The 19,042-nt window shown below is 40.1% G+C and overlaps 1 protein-coding gene across 5 annotated transcripts in view; it reads right to left on the reverse strand.

Annotated features, from left to right (window-relative positions):
• LOC139478492 (multiple PDZ domain protein-like) overlaps nt 1–19,042 on the reverse strand; it is a 320,861-nt gene that overhangs the window by 149,357 nt on the left and 152,462 nt on the right. For all 5 annotated transcript variants that reach the window (XR_011654309.1, XM_071260981.1, XM_071260979.1 and 2 more), the window contains one exon: nt 14,515–14,664. Coding sequence is in view for 4 of the 5 variants with exons in the window: in XM_071260981.1 (XP_071117082.1) it covers nt 14,515–14,664 (150 nt within the window). In the remaining variant the exon portion in view is untranslated. The remainder of the gene's footprint in view (nt 1–14,514; nt 14,665–19,042) is intronic.

Below are 19,042 nucleotides of genomic sequence, written 5' to 3' on the forward strand. Positions count from 1 at the left end.
ATACTCAGGAAGCCGGATCACATCAGAGAGAAGCACCATCAGAGCCATGCATGGTTTGTCAAACGGTCATGCATTATTCAACGTTATTGATTGCTTAATACATTGCAGATCATTTGTTGTGCCTCTCACTGGTCACCTCCAAGCATCTTTCACCATTCTCCTCTCATCAGTCAACAAGAATTACTCCCATCACAGCCGGATGTCCCGGTCCAGCTGAACTAAGCCCTACTTCCAAACTTGAGAGATTGTCAGCCCGGTCCTGCTGCAATCTGTTTTTACCGGGTGAGAGCATTGAGATGAAGATTTCATCCCTAGTATCATTTCTACCATGTGGTTTTACAATCTTCCCCCCCGAGTTCACCGTACACTGTATCATTTATAAATAAACATGCTGTCTATACCACAAAGTTCAACTCACAAATACAGTTCACTTGAAACATGTTTTCTTCCAACTAGGACAACACATATGAAGTTACTCCCCAAACCATGACAAGCTGTTTTTTGCACAAGCAATCTCTGCCACTATCTACTCGGATGAAGTTTAACATGTCATGGGGATTCTTTAAGCAAAAATGCACTGCTGGAAAAGTTTGAAACTTGGCACTGATGTTTTTAACATCATTTCTCAGTTAACATCTGTACATCAACTGACTCCGACATCTGTGAACAAAACTACTCAAACGAAACATAAAACAAACTATTTCAGTCTGTAAAAATGCATCAAACCATAATTAGCATCAATGGAAAACATAAAAACTTCTCGACACCATTATATTCTTAAAGAAGAGCAAGAAGCATCACCATCAAAATTCTACAAAATGTGAGTTCTGATTGTTTGGTATCATCATCATTATCATCATCATCATCATCATCATCATGAAGATTCAGACTTAATTATTTACAGACCACTGTTACATAGCTGGAATGTTGCATTCAACAACAATCACATCACATCACATCACATCACATCACATCACATCACATCACATCACATCACATCACATCACATCACATCACATCACATCACATCACATCACATCACATCACATCACATCATGTGCCTTACTACTGTGATATGATTGAACATACAGGAGAGAGAATCATCACAGTTCCTCCCCTAATGGTGCCGATCACCACAAGATATGTTAATTAATACTTTAACAGCATCAGTCTTTCATGGCAAAAAGGTTTCAGATCAAATTGATATTTTTCTCCACTAAGTATGTACCGAACATATTACAGTTTCAGAGCAGCAGAAAAAACAACAATGATAAACGGATTCTATAATTCTGATTCAGTGATCACCAAATATTATCCGTCAATATTTCCTTTCCTCCTGGCTGTGCCAGAACCAACTGAGTGAGTGAGTGAGTGAGTGAGTTGGGTTTAACACCGCTTTTAACAGTATTCCAGTTCTATCACGGCGTGTCAGCTTAATGTGGGAGGAAAGCCCAAAGTGATGCAGGTTTCAGACATTTACCACTTTGGTGAAACCCACGAGCACGGATATGGTGCTGACAAACCTAGAAACACAATCAGTGCGAACCGGGATTCGAACCCACAATCATAGGTTTCTGGTGTGCCCAAGGGACGCAACTCTGCACAGCGAATTGCGGCGCCTTAGACCACTGGGCCATCCGTGCCCCCCAGAACCAACTGACCAGGGGTTCTAGATTTGCCCTAGGTATCATCCTTGGTCTGTCAGCACGATCTGATAATGCTCTGGGCTTTCCTCAACATCACCCCATAACCACCTACATCACCTGGGCCCCGTTCCACAAAGCGATCTTAGCGCTAAGTCAATCGTAACTCCCATTCTTTAACACTGACTTACGACAGTCGTGGCGCTAAGATCGCTTTGTGGATCGGGTCCCTGGGCTTTCCTCACACATCAAGGGCCTAGTGGTCAGTGTTCGCTCGTCATGCTCAAAACTCAAAATACACTTCTTAAATATTTTGAAAGAAAACCTTGAACAAAAGGTGACTGAAAGAGACGCCCCACAGATGGTTGGATAGTGAAGATGTCACATTTCATGTCCAATAAGTAATTATAGCAACCATTTATTGACAGATCAAGCAGGTATTGTTTGGTTGGATGAGGCTTGCCACGACTGATGGTTGACCTGAGTCAAGTGCTCCTTTAAACTGCACCAGAAGTAAGGCATTCACCGTGCAAACAATCATGCCATCTCACAAGCTGTTACCATGGTGAGGTGAAATGGGTTTAACGCTGTTACCATGGTAATTGTGACCAAAATATTGGCGTTATATATGTGATGGCAGGTATACAGTTTGTATAAGCCCTCAGATGATCTCACCTAAACATGTCAGCAAATCAATACAGGTTACACAATTTTCACAACATGCACTATTTTGACAAACATCTTGAACTCAGAAGTTACTGTATTTAACATAAAAAGCATCCAGGGCGTTCTCAAAATTAGAAATAGGGGGCTCTTATTTGAATATTATTTTGGTGAGAAAAAAAAGCAGTGCTGAAAGATAAATTTCATGGTTTATGCTGACAGCCTGAAATATTTCTATACGAAAGAAATATTTTTCCATAATTTAAGTGCCCATCATTAAGGGTGCATATATAACCAGAGTACGTATTATACGCGAATATATAAGTCTTGTGTACATTGATCAATCGGAAGGGGTGCTAATTGGGATTGTTCACAAGCCAATATCTTAGCAAATATCGCCGTGGGCGCTTATTAGAGCATGGAGCTTATTACGTGGAATACGGTAATAAAGAATCACTCCAAAATAATCCTGCAATCACCTTTCCCAGCTGCATCATAAGACATAAGATTAACCCTTTAACAAACAAGCAATAACTGATTCACTTTTCATTTAAGGATATTTTATTGTCATTTAGTTTGGATTTGACAGTGGTAAATAAGCTGAAGCGAAATACGTGGGATGAAGTGTAAATAAACTCTGAGAAAGTGAAAGCGAGGAGCTTAAATCTCATGTTAAACAACATTCTTAGTGACAAAACCATAGACGTGTTACATCACTGACAGGATGAGGGCTGTAAGTTGAGAGGGGTGTTGATCTAGGGATCTGTTGCTGCTGGTGAAAACTTCCACTAAAGTTGCATCTTAACATGAAAAGGTGAAGTGAGTATTAACTCCTCTACACTGCTTAGCTCCACACCAGTCAGTGCATGTAGGGAGTGCTGGAGGCTGCAGCGAGCTCTCTGCACAGCGATAGTGTATGGCACAGACTAAGAAAGAGGCTGTGTTGATGCGATCTTATCTCCTTAAAGTACATCAATGCAAAGATACATCTGTACGCTTAAATTTTGGCAAGTTTTCTACCTAGCTTTAAATTTTAAAGTTTTCAGTAGAGATTTCTTAGGACTATGGCTGTTTTGTTGCTTTTATCGCTATATTCGACAACCATAAAAGTCTTCCAACATTTTGTCAAATTTATTAAATATGTTTAATTTCATAAAACGAGTTCTCAACAATTGTAAAATTCCGAAGAAAAATCAACATCTACCTATAAAAGCAGTATGAACAAATTGATTGTCACAACAAACTATCTTACCAAGGAGCATGTAATTGCACATATTACTTCTATTTACTTGCTATCACATTTGAAATGAAACATACAGAACAGGCTGGGAAATGGTTCAAATGCTAATCTACATATGTTCAACAACATTCAAACATGTTACCCAGAGGGTTTCACACCACTTTTAACAGTATTCCAGGTATATAACCACATGATAGATTAATGTGGGAGGAAAGCCCCAAGTGATGCAGGTCTCGGAAGTTTACCCCTGGTGAACAGGTAGAGTGCTGACAAACCTGGAAACATATTTGGGGCGAACCGGGATTCAAACCCAACATCATCGGTTTATGGTATGCCCAAGGGATGCAACTCTGCACAGCAAATTGCGTGCCTCAGACAACTGGATGCCACCAGTGCCCCCAAGTTAAAATCTTTGACTAAACTCTTTGCAAATGACTTGTTTTATCCTCTATCATATCCATCAATGGTACGTGTTGTTACAAAAAATGTCTTTTAAATTCCCTCTGAACATTGCCCAATAACCCTTCTGTGCCCAGAACGATCAGTAATGTTACAACGTAGTAGCTGTGGTACGTCCTGTGCACAGCACACAGTCAGGAGTTTCTAGGACTTGGGTACTGCCCAACACTGAAGCACATGTAAGCACACGTGGTTTCAACTTCGGCAAATGTTTTTGTTCGAAATATGCCTCTGTTCACCCAGCAGTGAATGGGTACCCTGGAGTAATGTGACTGTTAACCTTCTAGCGCCTCACAGGCAGCTTGGGTTGTATACTCCCCAGGGAGCTGAGAATGAAAATAGACTGCACACTGATCCATTGACCGAGTAAAAATAAAATAACACCATGAGCACTCACTTGAGTGGAATTTGGCGCATTACGAATAGACTTATTGTTATTATAACTTTATTACTTTGAAAACAATGCTGTTTAATTCGTTTGAGCTAATGGCTTGCCAAAACCCCACAGTAACCCGACAGAGCTTTGGACTGAAATGACACAGAGAATTAATACTGAAAAGTTGAGCTGACCTACATGAATGCATGAAGAGGGCTTTTCTAACTGAAATATATCTTTGTGCAATATGTATACACTAAACATAGTATAAATGTTCAAAACATACATTGTCCAGTCTGAAAATACAGCACTTGTCAAATTTTTCATTCAATTCGAATTTTAAAAAAAATATGTAAATTGCATCTGGACATTGAGCGTTGAAAAAATTGCATTTCATTTCCATGGCAACCAAATTGTGCTGCTAGCCAGGGCAACTAATGGCTGCAGGATCACCCGAGGCCAGATCATATCAGCTTGACAAATTCATATTTCTCCACACACATGGAAAGAGGAATATTTTATCATCCTAGCCAATTACTGTCATTCCATCCCAAAGGACAGAAATATTGGTAGGATTGTTGGACTTTTACTTAGTGTATCTTGCTCCTAGTTCCAACTTGAGTTTATCTGGGTTACAAATACTGGCGAGCCCTGTAACACCCCTCTAGTGCTGCTTATCACATGCCCTAGCTAACCGGCTTGCTACTCTCATAGGTGTATTTATCATGTACATATATGTGCGTGCAACATTACCAAGACTACAATAATAAATGTAATAAATCTAACTCACTGATATTAGTCCTTGAACCAAAGTGAAGTCTGGGAACTCTTTGCTGCAGGCTTCCCATAGAGATATGTCATCACGGAGGTTTTACATGAAAGGCTATTTGATTCAGTTAGCCCAATGTACCTCACTACATGTAAACCTCCATATAAGTTAACCATTTGTGCAAACCTCCATCTGTGAAAACCTCCATCTGTGTAACCCTCCATGTGTGTAAACCTCCATGTGTGTAAACCCCCATCTGTGAAAACCTCCATCTGTGTAAACCCCATCTGTGTAAACCCCATCTGTGTAAACCCCCATCTGTGAAAACCCCCATCTGTGAAAACCTCCATGTGTGTAAACCTCCATCTGTGAAAAAACCCATCTGTGTAAACCATCTATGTAAACCATCTGTGTAAACCTCCATCTATGTAAACCTCCATCTGTGTAAACCATCTATGTAAACCATCTGTGTAAACCTCCATCTGTGTAAACCATCTGTGAAAACCTCCATCTGTGTAAACCATCTATGTAAACCTCCATCTGTGTAAACCTCCTTCTGTGTAAACCCAATCTGTGTAAAACTCCATCTGTGTAAACCCCCATCTGTGTAAAACTCCAGCTGTGAAAACTCCCAGCTGTGTAAACCTCCATCTGTGTAAACCTCCATCAGTGTTAAAACTCCATCTGTGTAAACCCCCATCTGTGTAAACCCCCATCTGTGTAAACCCCCATCTGTGAAAACCTCCATCTGTGTAAAACTCCATCTGTGTAAACCCCCATCTATGTAAACCTCCATCTGTGTAAAAGTCCATCTGTGTAAACCCCCATCTGTCTAAACCCCCATCTGTGTAAACCCCCATCTGTGTAAACCTCATCTGTGTAAACCTCCATCTGTGTAAAACTCCATCTGTGTTAACCCCCATCTGTGTAAAACCCCATCTGTGTAAACCTCAAGCTGCGAAAACCCCCATCTGTGAAAACCATCTATGTAAACCTCCATCTGTGTAAACCTCCATCTGTGTAAACTTCCATCTGTGTTAAAACTCCATCTGTGTAAACCCCCATCTGTGTAAACCTCCATCTGTGAAAACCCCCCTCTGTGTAAACCTCCATCTGTGTAAACCTCCATCTGTGAAACCCCCATCTGTGTAAACCTCCATCTGTGTAAAACTCCATCTGTGTAAACCCCTATCAATATGAACCTCAATCTATACAAACCTTTACCTTTGTAAAACTCAATCTACATCCACCTCCATGCACATAACCAATCAATGTACAGTCCCATCCATGTAAACCTTAAAATGTAAACTCAATTTACAGAAAGCTCAATCCATGGAGTACACTGCCATTTATTTGCACTGAGACAGGAGTCCTAGGAACAAACACAAAACATGAAGCTACCAAGGAATACATGCTCTTAAGGAATACATGTTCATACCTTAAGGCTGATTACAGACACAAGATTGTTTTCACATTGATACCCTAAGGGATCTTAGTGTATTTTCATTTCACTAAGCTGAGGAAATATTTGAAAACATTAGCCATACTGAATTTTCAAAGCCTGAGAGAAATGTTTTCTTTCTTGAATGCTCCATTTATCAGTTTGTTAGTCTTCTCTGACATTTACTTTTTCATTCATGTTTTTGTGTGACAAACTATAAGCTTGGAAAGAATGTTTAACTATACATTTTCTGACACAAAAGATCTATAGCTGAGAGCAGAAGCATGCATAACACAGGAATCGATGCATGAGAAGAAATGTTTGCAGAAATCATTTTGTTGCCCACATATCAATATTCAAAAGCTATGCCAGAGAATAAAATTAATGGCAATTGATTTAATCTGAACTCCAGATCACAAAAAGGAAAGTGGTTTCAAAGATTTTATCGCCAGTCTCAAATTTCACTTGTGTATATGTGTATGTTATTCTGTAATTCTCCGCACGGACTACTGTGGTATTGACAGTGTAGAACATAGAAACTGCTACTGAAATCTGAATCACCAGATTATCATTCAAAATACCGTCAAGTCCTGTTAATCCGACATTGTTGGTTGCATATGATTATGTCGGATTAACGAGTATGTCGGATAAACAAAATTAGATAGTATCAACATTCGTGATCCAAAATTGGACATCAATTTGATACATAACGATTCAAACATGTTGTAATAAAAAAAACGAAAAAGGAAATATTCCTATTTTCTAATCATGCAACCTCTAATGTTTAACACAGAACTACTATTACGGACTGTATGACTGTCGCCAATTTGAAACTAGTCCCGCAATGCTTAAGAAAGCTGCTTTCTTAGTGGCAAATGTCAACTTCATGTTAGTGATTTCATTGGTCGGTCAAAGTTCGCGAAAGGTCCTTCTGGCGTGACCTATAATGGGATGTCCTCAGCGGTAGCGAGAACATGCATCCGATTGTAATGAGATTGAGGTAATCTAGGCATGTGATTAATCCTGTTTTGTTTATTTAAAGCAGTAATTGTTCATTGTGAAGCAAGTTTAACTCTGCAGCCATAGAAATATGCAGCTGTGGCTAACCATCAATGGTACAACATTCTCAGCTCAGGGGAACAACCACTATGGCTAACCATCAATGGTACATTCTCAGCTCAGGCTAACAACCACTATGGCTAACCATCAAGGGTACAACATCCTCAGCTCAGGGTCAAGGTAAGAGGAGAGGCACTCCCGGATGTCATTTCAATATTTACTGTTTGCCTTCAGTCTAATTAATGTGGCTTCATGCCTCAGGAATAATGGAATAATCAGAGACTATTGTCTCATAGACTTGTGCCGAATCCAGATTGCGCTAAAGTGACGGGAGTGTAAACAGATGGCCGATCGCTCATCATTCTTCCAGGGAATAAGTAGCAGGAATTAAATCTTCCTGCCTCCAGCCCTGGCAAAATTAAGAGAATAATTGGTTCCTGATTTACGATCAAACATTTACTGTGATGAGTCGTTTCCTGCACACAGATAGCGAGGGAAGTCCACCATGTCAACATGGCAGCTGAGACGGTAGCCAACTCCAGCAGGGGCCGACAGTGCAGGGGTCACCTCTGGTTAATGATCAGAGAGTGAGCCAAATCACCATCACCAGGAACTTATTCCCAGTTCCATCTCAGGCAATACCATACTCCAATGGTGGAGACAGGAAATTCTAACAGTCGCATCAGCTAAATTAATTGTGCTTCAAAATAACAATTATGATTGGCACTTTGATGAACTTAATACAAATATATATTACTATTTCCCCCTATCCTCAGGTACAAAAAAACCATGTTGCTGGAAATGCTAATGTGTGAAAATTAATTAAATAGTTCTGCCCTTCTTTTCAGAGAAGAAAATTGCGTCTTTTGCAGTGAACAGAGCTCCTTGACAAAGATGGGTCCAAAAAGATGATTGGTTGGTTGGTTGGTTTGTTGTTAAACGCCACACTCAGCAATATTACAGCTATATGACAGCGGTCTGTAAAATAATCGAGTCAGGACCAGAAAATACAGTGATTCATATCATGAACATCGATCCACGCAATTGGGATCGATGACATGCATCAACCAAGTCAGCGAGTCTGACCACCCGATCCCGTTAGTCGCCTTTTACGACAAGCATAGTTGCCTTTTATGGCAAGCATGGGTTGCTGAAGACCTATTCTAACCCGGATCTTCATGGGTGCCAATAAGATGAACTCTCTCTCGGTGTCTCCGTTGTAAACTGGCTGAAATGTTCACTCACTCACTTAGACCCTAATCTATTAGGGTACAATGACATACTGGCTTTTCGAACAGGAATGATCATATTACACACAGTTGTTAGGAATTCCTTACAGAGTTCACAGGCGAGTGAGTTGATATGTTGAGCCTTTATCTTAACATTATTCAACCACTATAATAACACATATGTTTGGGCTTCTTAAACTGTCTCGATAAGAATCCAAACTGTGTCTGAGGTGCAACAAGCAAACGCTCTACCCACTGAGCCATTCCGCCATGCCTTATAGCCCTGGTGTTATACAGTTGGTATCTGCAGCAATACATTACCAAGAACATTTGCCACCCTACACAAGTATGAGGATAAAGAAAAATGTTGCATGCAGATGCAAAGTTTCAACTTCTTGAGATTCTTGCAAATGCTTTTGATTTTCCATTTTTCTGTTTTCAAAAAAAGTTATTCCAATTACATTTCAAGTGATTAATCTTAATGAACAAGAAAGTTTTACATGCCTTGCAATTAAATGAAAAAAACAAATTGGGATTTAGAAAAATCTGAAAAAAAACTTAATTTCCTCTTCTGTTTTCCTTTCAGTGGTGATTAAAAATGAGCCAGGTTTTCACAATCGAACACAACATTTTCTTTAAATTCACAAATGACTTAATCAATAGCTATCGATCTACATTTTAAACCATGCACAGTGTTTTCTTGTGCAAATTACCTCCGAAAAACGCAATGACCTTTCACAAATCAGATATTTTCTATTTCCAATTTCAATTTGCTGGTGTTCCTCACCAGGGACAATTCTACATCAAGCTAAAGCGTCGAGTCTAATGCAACATCTTTACTCGATGGAAATCTCACCCCAAGGGACAGAAAATGTCCATGTTTCTCTTGCAGCCTAATTTCATAATGCAATTATTTGTATGCACCAGAGACAACATACCTTGTCAAGTACACGTTAATAACACACTACAATGTAAATGAAATATACAAATACTTAATGATGTTGACTGGCACACGTTATTCAAACGCGCAGAAAACAGTTTGACCTTCATCCATAATTCCATCATGTATTCATGATGTTTGTAAGCTCTAAATTTAAAATAATCATTTTTCAGAATTGAGTCATGAGTTCTTACACTTCAAACATCAACTTGAGGTAATTTCTGTTTTGGGCAACACATATTTGTTTTCTTAACTTATGATGATAACAAACCTTTATTCATACATCCTCATAATTTGAGGTTTAACGTCGCTTCCAAGATTATTGCTCTTATGTTGTGATGTGCATGACCGTGTGTGTGTGGCTGCTTGTACAAGTCCGGACTGATGCGGATTTATAGTGCTAGCCCACTGAGATACCATGCCGCAGTTTAACAAGAATACCCCACTCAGACACAGTATACTGACTCCGAGGTGACCTAATTCCTTGTTTTACCCCCCCCAAATGCCGAGCGTCAGACAGGGTAACAACAAGTACCATCTTTTAACGTCTTGTGGTATGACGCGGACGGGGATCGAACCATGGACCTTCCGCTCTCTGGGCAGACGCTCTACCACTAGACCACTAGGCGGTCCCCTCATGATTTGAAAGTCATAGCTATGAAACGTATTTAAATATCGGACAGTTACATTGTTACAGTGTGTAACACCGTATGTGACACAGCAAGTGAGTTGGGTTAAAGTACTAAACACTAGTTCAGTTTTATATAGCTATCATCTTACAATCTTACAAAGGATGGAAAGCCAAAGAAGTCAGTCACTGACATTTACCACTTTGATGAAACCCTCAAGTATTGATATGGTTCTGATAAACCACATCTGGGATTCAAACTCATAACTAGCAGATCCTGGTATGGATAAGGGCTGCAACTCAGCAAACTGCATCAATAAGGGCATCCTGATCAGCCATTGAGCCAGTGTACCCACCTATACCTCATATAGATATATACTACTGTATAAGGCAATTTTTACCTAGAATTAAGGGGCTTTCAAGGGAGTCACCCTGTACACAGGGTTGAAGAGTTTTGATGTTTTTTCCCTAACACAAAGACAGTACCATGAGCACTAACATCAGAAATACCATGTCAACAAATCCGTACTGAAGTACAAAAATTAATCTTGTAATTACACTGTCTGGTTATTAAAAGTGTTCATTGTATATCTGGACTTACCTTTGTAATCAATTTTATTAATTTTATTCAAAATTTCATTCAATATTGTTTATATTCATTTCGGCGTAATTGTGTGTGAAATGATTGGAAGATCGCACAATTCACTGTTATTTACAGCAACCATGGTCATATTACCGCTATTGATGCCTTGAAACAAACTTTAGTGGACACAGAATGGATATATATATATCATAATTGTAATTATTTTACGGCGGAAGTCAAACACATTTTTATTGCAAATGTAGGTATTGTGTATGCGCTGGAGATGTGCTTCATTCCGATTCGCTTTATAGACTTTTGAAGACTTTCACAGGGAGGTTGCCTTATAAGCGGGGGTCGCTTCATATACATATAATAAGGCATAGATAAAGATATAAGATATATAGATATAAAAAGAGCAATCAATCATCAACACTGACAAACCAGGATGCATGAGCCAAACCATTGAATTTTCAAAACAATGGGAGATAACTCTGACAGTTTTACTGCAATCGTGCCCACGGAAGAAGTTAAAAAAGTTTGTCATCAATTCAGACTTGTTCCGAAGTAAAATTAAGAATCAAAGCGACAAATATATTTACTCCATACACCCCTGATTGGAGACACTGCTATTCAAGGATTATTCACAGTTTTGTGGTTCATCCCGCTCCTAACCAACGCCTGTCACGCTGTCAATACCACAGCCCCTGACACCAGAGAGGGATCAGGCTGGCAGCCATGTAATCACCCAGCATAGGTCCCATGGGGACACACATTACAGAAAAACGCACTCTCATTGTGCTCTTGTAATTAGCTTTTTTCCTTGTGCTGGACCCCGTCATCCTATGACAGGCCTCCCTGATGGACACGTTATTAACGAGATGGGTAGTTAATTATACCATGTGGTCAGGTTCATTCTGGGCTCTGTCAGAACTAAGCTGGATGATATGACAAGCTCAGCACTTCTGTCGGAGATGAAAGGGATGTTCTCAAACGAATTTGGGATAGTTTTAATGAGAACATAAAAAAATAGGACCACAGGACTTAGAAGTTGGCTCGCCAGGTAAAAGCGAACGAGAAAAATGTTTTTAAAAAATGCCTCTTCTCAACTCATTTGCTCAAGAGATGAAATACTACAAATCCTGCTGGAAATGAGGTATGTATGCAGATGTACTCCATCAAAGGCACCAGTGTTCAATGCCTGATGGCATCATAAGGAACCAATAGCCTTGATCGACATTGTAAAAATAGAGAAGTTTCTATTTTTCTATTTCAGTGTGAAGTAATTGTGAGACAGACACCATGTAATGTGATGGTGTCATGATATAATGGATGATGTCATTCTTCAATGGATAACATCATTCTTCAATGGATGACGTCACATGCTTCCGTGATAACTGAACACGTCCGGATACATGAATGTGTATAAATAAAAGTAAATCTATTATTTAACTGTTATCTATTTAACGTGGTATGCATTTTGCCAAGCCACAGATCTCATTTTTCAAATTTGGGATTAAGGAAATCATTATACCTATCGTGACAAGTATACAATGAATAGTCAAAGGGATTTTCAGGCTTTGAATCCCTTTTATTCAACCAATCTGATTTTCAACCAATCAGATTGCAGCACACCTATTTTCCAATTTATTGTATCACTCATGAATGAATGTTGTTTTATGCTAAAGTCACTACCAATATTCCAATCATACAACAGTAACTCCTGACAAAACTAGGGACAAGATGACATGCAAACAGCCACATCACCAACTGCAACAACTACATTCCCATTTAACTCAACCCTTCCATGAGTACAGCTTCTGGGGATCTATTTTCCCCCCGGAATCCCCACTGGAAAGATTAACGTGTCATAAAACTTCCCCAGAATCCCCACTGGAAAGATTAACGTGTCATAAAACTTCCCCGTTCATTTTGATCAATCATTTCGGCTTTGTAAAAATGTCATTCCAAAATGGTGGCCTGAGACATCTAACTTAGCTGTGTCCGCAGAGATGGTGCTTCAGGAACATGACTCTTCATCAGAAAGCCATAACATTTTGATATGATCCCCTGCATGTATGGAATGACACATTGAATGATAAAGAAGCCAGTGATTTCATTATCAGCTGGAAGTAAGTCGTGTCGGCACGCCCTGACACACAATGTTATCAGCATGCAACATCAATGTCAAACTCAGAGTTGGGTTTCAAAGGCAGCGTTGGAGGTTTAAAGACTCTTTTAATTCCTTGCCAAATATTTATCATGCTTAATACGCTGCTGACAAATCATTATAATTCTCAATAATGATTAACAGATTATAAAATTGCAGTTTATAACTCTTAATGTTCACTGGGGAGATTATATTCGTTCCAAACATCAATAATGGCTGGTCAAAATATACTCCAAAACAACTAGGTTCTTGTGGCCTTCTGAATAAGTCTTATTCTGGGAGACAAATTTCTAAGAACTGGCCAATGAAATAAAGAAGTGGTTGACTGGTTTGTGTGACTGGTGCACTTACAGTGCAAACATTGTAGGGACATCATTCACCATGGCAACAGTTTTCAATCTAGGAATAATTAATGGTACTTAACTTAATTGATATCAATATTGATAAAACACTTACCCAGTATCAATATGAAAACATCATAAAATCAATATGTAAGCGCGCGATCGTTTCCTCAAACTGCTTACAAAGTGTCTCAAAATGCAGCAACATATCAGTGATGACATCACACAGTTAGAAAGAAATGAGTAAAGACGAAGTTAGTGCATATGTACCAGCATGGATTGGTGTAAGAATACGGGAGTGATTGAGAGTAGGGTCATGGTCTGTGAATGAGTGTCTTATGTTTGTTTGTTTGTTGTTTAATGCCTTACTTAGCAATATTCCAGCTATAGGAAGATGATCTGTAAATATTCAGGTCTGGACCAGACAGACCTGATCATGAGCATCAATCACCTTCCATGGCAAGCATGGGTTGCTGAAGACCAATTCTTACCCCGGTTCTTCCTGGGTCTAGCACATAGTTACCAGCATGGATTGGTGTCAGAATGGGTAAGTGATGGAGATGAATGAGGGTGAATGAGTGAATGAGGAGGAGAAATAAGGAGTCGAACACATGAAGCTGGACGGGTAAATGGCTGGACAGTGCTCCAGGAACAGGTTCCATTAGCATGTCGGCCATCTATGCTCAAAAGATGAGTGATTTGATCATGTGACTTTTTTATGTTTCTTGATATTGTCTTGTGTGTGAAGTACATGCTGGTACAATTGTGACAAAATATTAAAGAGAAATGACAGAATGACGATCACAAAACTGTCTTTCCATGGTGGGCTGTAAGTAGAAACCATGTCTTGAATGAAGCCACATCTTTACGAAGCTAGAGGTCCTTGCATCAACAGTCTGGCATAATTTAGTCGGGTTGACCTAAGCTGAGGAAAATAACACAAAAGACAAAATATCCAAAGAGTTGTAAGACTTACTGTAGTCTTCATCTGACATGAAGCTGACATCGTTGTAGTCCACCTGGGGGTTGGGCGTGGTGATGTCATATGTGGGGTTGGATGCTGCCAAACTCTCTTGGTTCTGTGACATAAGGCCAGGCTGGCCCATCAGTGTTGCATTCGCCTGGGCTGAAGACACAAAGTCACATGTCACCAATTTGGAATTTGGAGTGAATGCGAGTATGTTATTCCAAGTTTCAGAGAGTAACATCGTTGACTATAAATATGACATGTATTGGAATCTTGATCAGACAAACTAGTGAAAGATTCTGGGGATCTTTTCTGTCCTGGAACACCCATTGCAAAATTAGCATCACATTTGTTTGTTTGTATGTTTGTTGTTTAATGCCACACTCAACAATATTCCAGCTATATGATGGCAGTCTGTAAATTATCGAGTCTGGACCAGACAATCCAGCGATTGATATCATGAGCATCGATCCATGCAATTGGGATACAATGACATGCATCAACAAAGTCAGCAAGTCTGACCACCCGATTCCGTTAGTCGACTCTTACAGACAAGCACAGTCACCTCCTACAACAAACATGGTTGCTGAATGCAAGCCATGAGACCTCTTCTGCTTCAATCCCTTTGAGAAGACACTTCGAAGGTCAGACATATGAGTGATAGATCTCTGGAAATTACCTAACATATATATAAGTAAGAAGAATTTACATAAAACAGAGAATGGAATAATAACCTGAGATTACAAAAACATCTTGATTGGAAACTATTAGTTCACACAAATATGTCAAATCTGCAGAGAAACTGTAACATATTCTCTAAATAACCTTTTTAATATAATCCCACACCTTTAATGTCAACTATTACACTAAAAAGGAAACATCAAATCATAAACAGTTCAATGCAAACCAGTACCGGCTAATATGTGTTTCACTCTGCCAAAACTTCAAACAAGTAACAGTCAAAGGGAGGCTACTCTGATGAGCCTACTCAGTCTTCCTGAAGCGTCACACTCATAGAGCACATAGATTTGCACACATATTTCAGTATCTCTTCCATATTAATAATCAACTGGTTAAATTCATACTCTTTTAGCATGTCGATTGATATGGTCATCAGGCCAATAAATATGACATATTTCATTCAGCCTTCACAATTTCAGAATGAATCCATTTTCAGAAACACCACACAGTGAACTGGATAAGAAACGAGGCCCAAGAGATAAGAAACTTCAAAGGTGTCCTAAATTGCCTATTGCCCCCTGGGTGTTGTAAATCTCGTTAAAATCAATTATCATCACGAGAGAGAAGGATAGTGTGGAAGATAATTTAGGAGAAATATCTCATTTCTTATAACGCTTACAAGAAATTTACTTCACATCAGAAACCAGCAGATTAAAATGATATAGGTCAGACGAGCATAATTCACAGGTTGTTTCAAAGCCACTAAGCCAGGACACAGGAAACGTTTTTTTAAAAAACAAAAAATGTTATTCTCAGGGATATCTGGAGGTTTTTCATACAAAACAAATTAAATGAAAATGCAAACAACAGGATGCCAGATTATTTTGATTTATATTAGTCCTTCTTTCAGCAGCAATAATCTAATCACTTAATGTTTGTTTTTTCGCTTTTTTCAAAATTCTGGGTAGGTTTGCATTGCATGTAAAACATGTAATACAACACTCTGACCTTAACTGTACCTGTGGAGTCTTCCACAATACTTTACAGGTGTACAATGGCAACAGATAGAGCCTAGACTTGTGTTCTACAAGAGCCATTCATTGATTTTCTGAATTCAACAAGGAACAACTTATTATAAGGGGAAGATCAACTCCTCTCAAACTATTGAAATTATGAAACAAATAAATTCATTAAGAAATTATTTGGATTAAAGACATAACTTACTTATGAACCTTTACAAGAATGTATTTAATCACAAAATGAATAATTACTCAACAATCAGAGAGTATACTGTCATTCATCTTTCTGTTATTGCTGCTTCAAACAGTATTCCAGTTATATCACGGCATGTCAGCTTAATGTCGGAGGAAAGCCCGAAGTGATGCAGGTCTCAGACATTTACCACTTCGGTGAAACCCAAGAGCATGTGTATGGTGCTGACAAACCTTGAAACATATTTGTGGCAAACAAGGATTCAAACCCACAATCACAGGTTTCTGGCATGCCCAAGGGACACAACTCTGTGGCGCCTAAAACGACTGGGCCACTGGTGACCCCCAATCAAAAGAGAATGAACTAAACAAAAATACAAAAGAAACAATAGAAGTCCACCAAATTAATCCAAACACACTAGTCAGCAGTCCATAAAAGTCACCCTCATGTCAATGAATTGTGGCCAGATTACGTTAGCAGGAATCAAGCAAGACATTAGTGGAAGAGATACTAGCCATGTGTACACAATGTAACTATCAGGAGACAAGGTGAAGAAAGAAGTCAATAAATGCCATGTTGATAGCCCACTAACACCTAATTCTTGTAATATTTTATAAATCCAAAGTCAATTTCTAGCTAATGTTAATGTAATATTACTCCACCTTTTCAAATCAATTGAAAAAAACAAACAAATAATCATCATCATCATGACCCGTAATGACTCCCAGAAAAAACATTGATATACTGACCCCCCATGTCAGGACCCCCCTAAATCATGGTCTCCCCTAAATCAAAGACCCCCTAAATCCAGGACCCCCTTATATCAAGGACCTCCCTAAACCAAGGACAACCTATATCAAGGACCCCCCTAAATCAAGGACCCCACTAAATCAAGGACCCCTCCCCTATATCAAGGACCCCCCTATGTCAAGGAGCCCCCTATATCAAGGACCCCTCCCATATATCAAGGACCCCTCCCATATATCAAGGACCCCTCCCCTATATCAAGGACCCCTCCCCTATGTCAAGGACCCCCCCCCATATATCAAGGACCCCTCCCCTATATCAAGGACCCCTCCCCTATATCAAGGACCCCTTCCCTATGTCAAGGACCCCTCACATATATCAAGGACCCCTCCCCTATGTCAAGGACCCCTCCCCTATATCAAGGACCCTCCCCTATATCAAGGACCCCACCCATATATCAAGGACCCCTTCCCTATGTCAAGGACTCCTCCCATATATCAAGGACCCCTCCCCTATATCAAGGACCTCTTCCCTATGTCAAGAACCCCTCACATATATCAAGGACCCCCTATATCAAGGCCCCCCCCCCCCCCCCCATGTCAAGGACCCCTCCCCTATATCAAGGACCCCTTCCTTATGTCAAGGACCCCCTATATCAAGGACCCCTTCCCTGCATCAAGGACCCCTCTCCTATATCAAGGACCCCTGCCATATATCAAGGACCCCCTATATCAAGGACCCCCCTATGTCAAGGATCCCTCCCCTATATCAAGGACCCCCTATATCAAGGACCCCCCCCCTATATCAAGGACTCTCCCCTATATCACGGACCCCTCCCCTATATCACGGACCCCTCCCCTATATCAAGGATCCCCCCTATGTCAAGGACCCCCTATATCAAGGACCCCTCCCCTATATCACAGACCCCTCCCCTATATCATGGACCCCTCTCCTATATCAAGGACCCCCCCTATGTCAAGGACCCCCTATATCAAGGACCCCTCCCCTATATCACGGACCCCTCCCCTATATCAAGGACCCCCCCTATCAAGGACCCCCCCTAAATCAATGAAAAGAGATAAGTACAAGCATCCCATTGACGCTTTTCCCAATTTCCACGGAGTCTGTTCTCATTGTCTGTCATCCAGGTATTACCCAGTATGATTGCCAGTTGACACCCAATCTGTAACCTGAAGAATCAATGGTAACCTACATCCTGCCATAACCTCATCTCAGGATAGATCACTGCCCTCTACCCTGGCTCCTCACACGGTCTGTCTTGACCCAATTCTCAGTAAATCGCCCAGCTGTCAATTAGTGTCTATTTAAAGTGAACGTTGTGAATTTGGTATGGTTCCATGGGCAAAATTGGTTTGTCATATTTTACCAAAGTAAAACAGGCTCTGAAAATCTCAGTTCGTGTTACTGTAGTCCATGGAATAATTGTGTTGAGTGAGTGAGTGAGTGAGTGAGTGAGTGAGTGAGTGAGTGAGTGAGCTGTGAGTGAGTGAGTGAGTGAGTGAGTGAGTGAGTGAGTGAGTGAGAGATATACTGTAGTCCCTAGTATTATTGTCTTGATGGAATGAAGGAGTGAAACGGTATGATTCAAACAGCCTCATAGTGAGTGCGTTTGTTCGTGGTAATTGTTGAGTTTTTGTGTGTGAGCATGTGTGAGTGAGTGTGTGTGTGTGTGTGTGTGAGTATGTGTGAGTGAGTCAGACATAACATCAATTCCAGCACCTCACAGCACGTCAGCCTGACACTGAGGACAGCCCGAAGTAACACAGGTTGTAGATATTTACCATTTGGTGAAACCCATGCATGGGTATGGAGCTGACAAACCAGGGAACATGATCAGGGAAAATCTTGGACTCAACCCACAACTTTTAGACCACAA

The sequence above is a fragment of the Haliotis cracherodii genome, unplaced genomic scaffold, assembly GCF_022045235.1.
Source record: "Haliotis cracherodii isolate W230 unplaced genomic scaffold, xgHalCrac1.p SCAF_4, whole genome shotgun sequence".
Taxonomy (NCBI): domain Eukaryota; kingdom Metazoa; phylum Mollusca; class Gastropoda; order Lepetellida; family Haliotidae; genus Haliotis; species Haliotis cracherodii.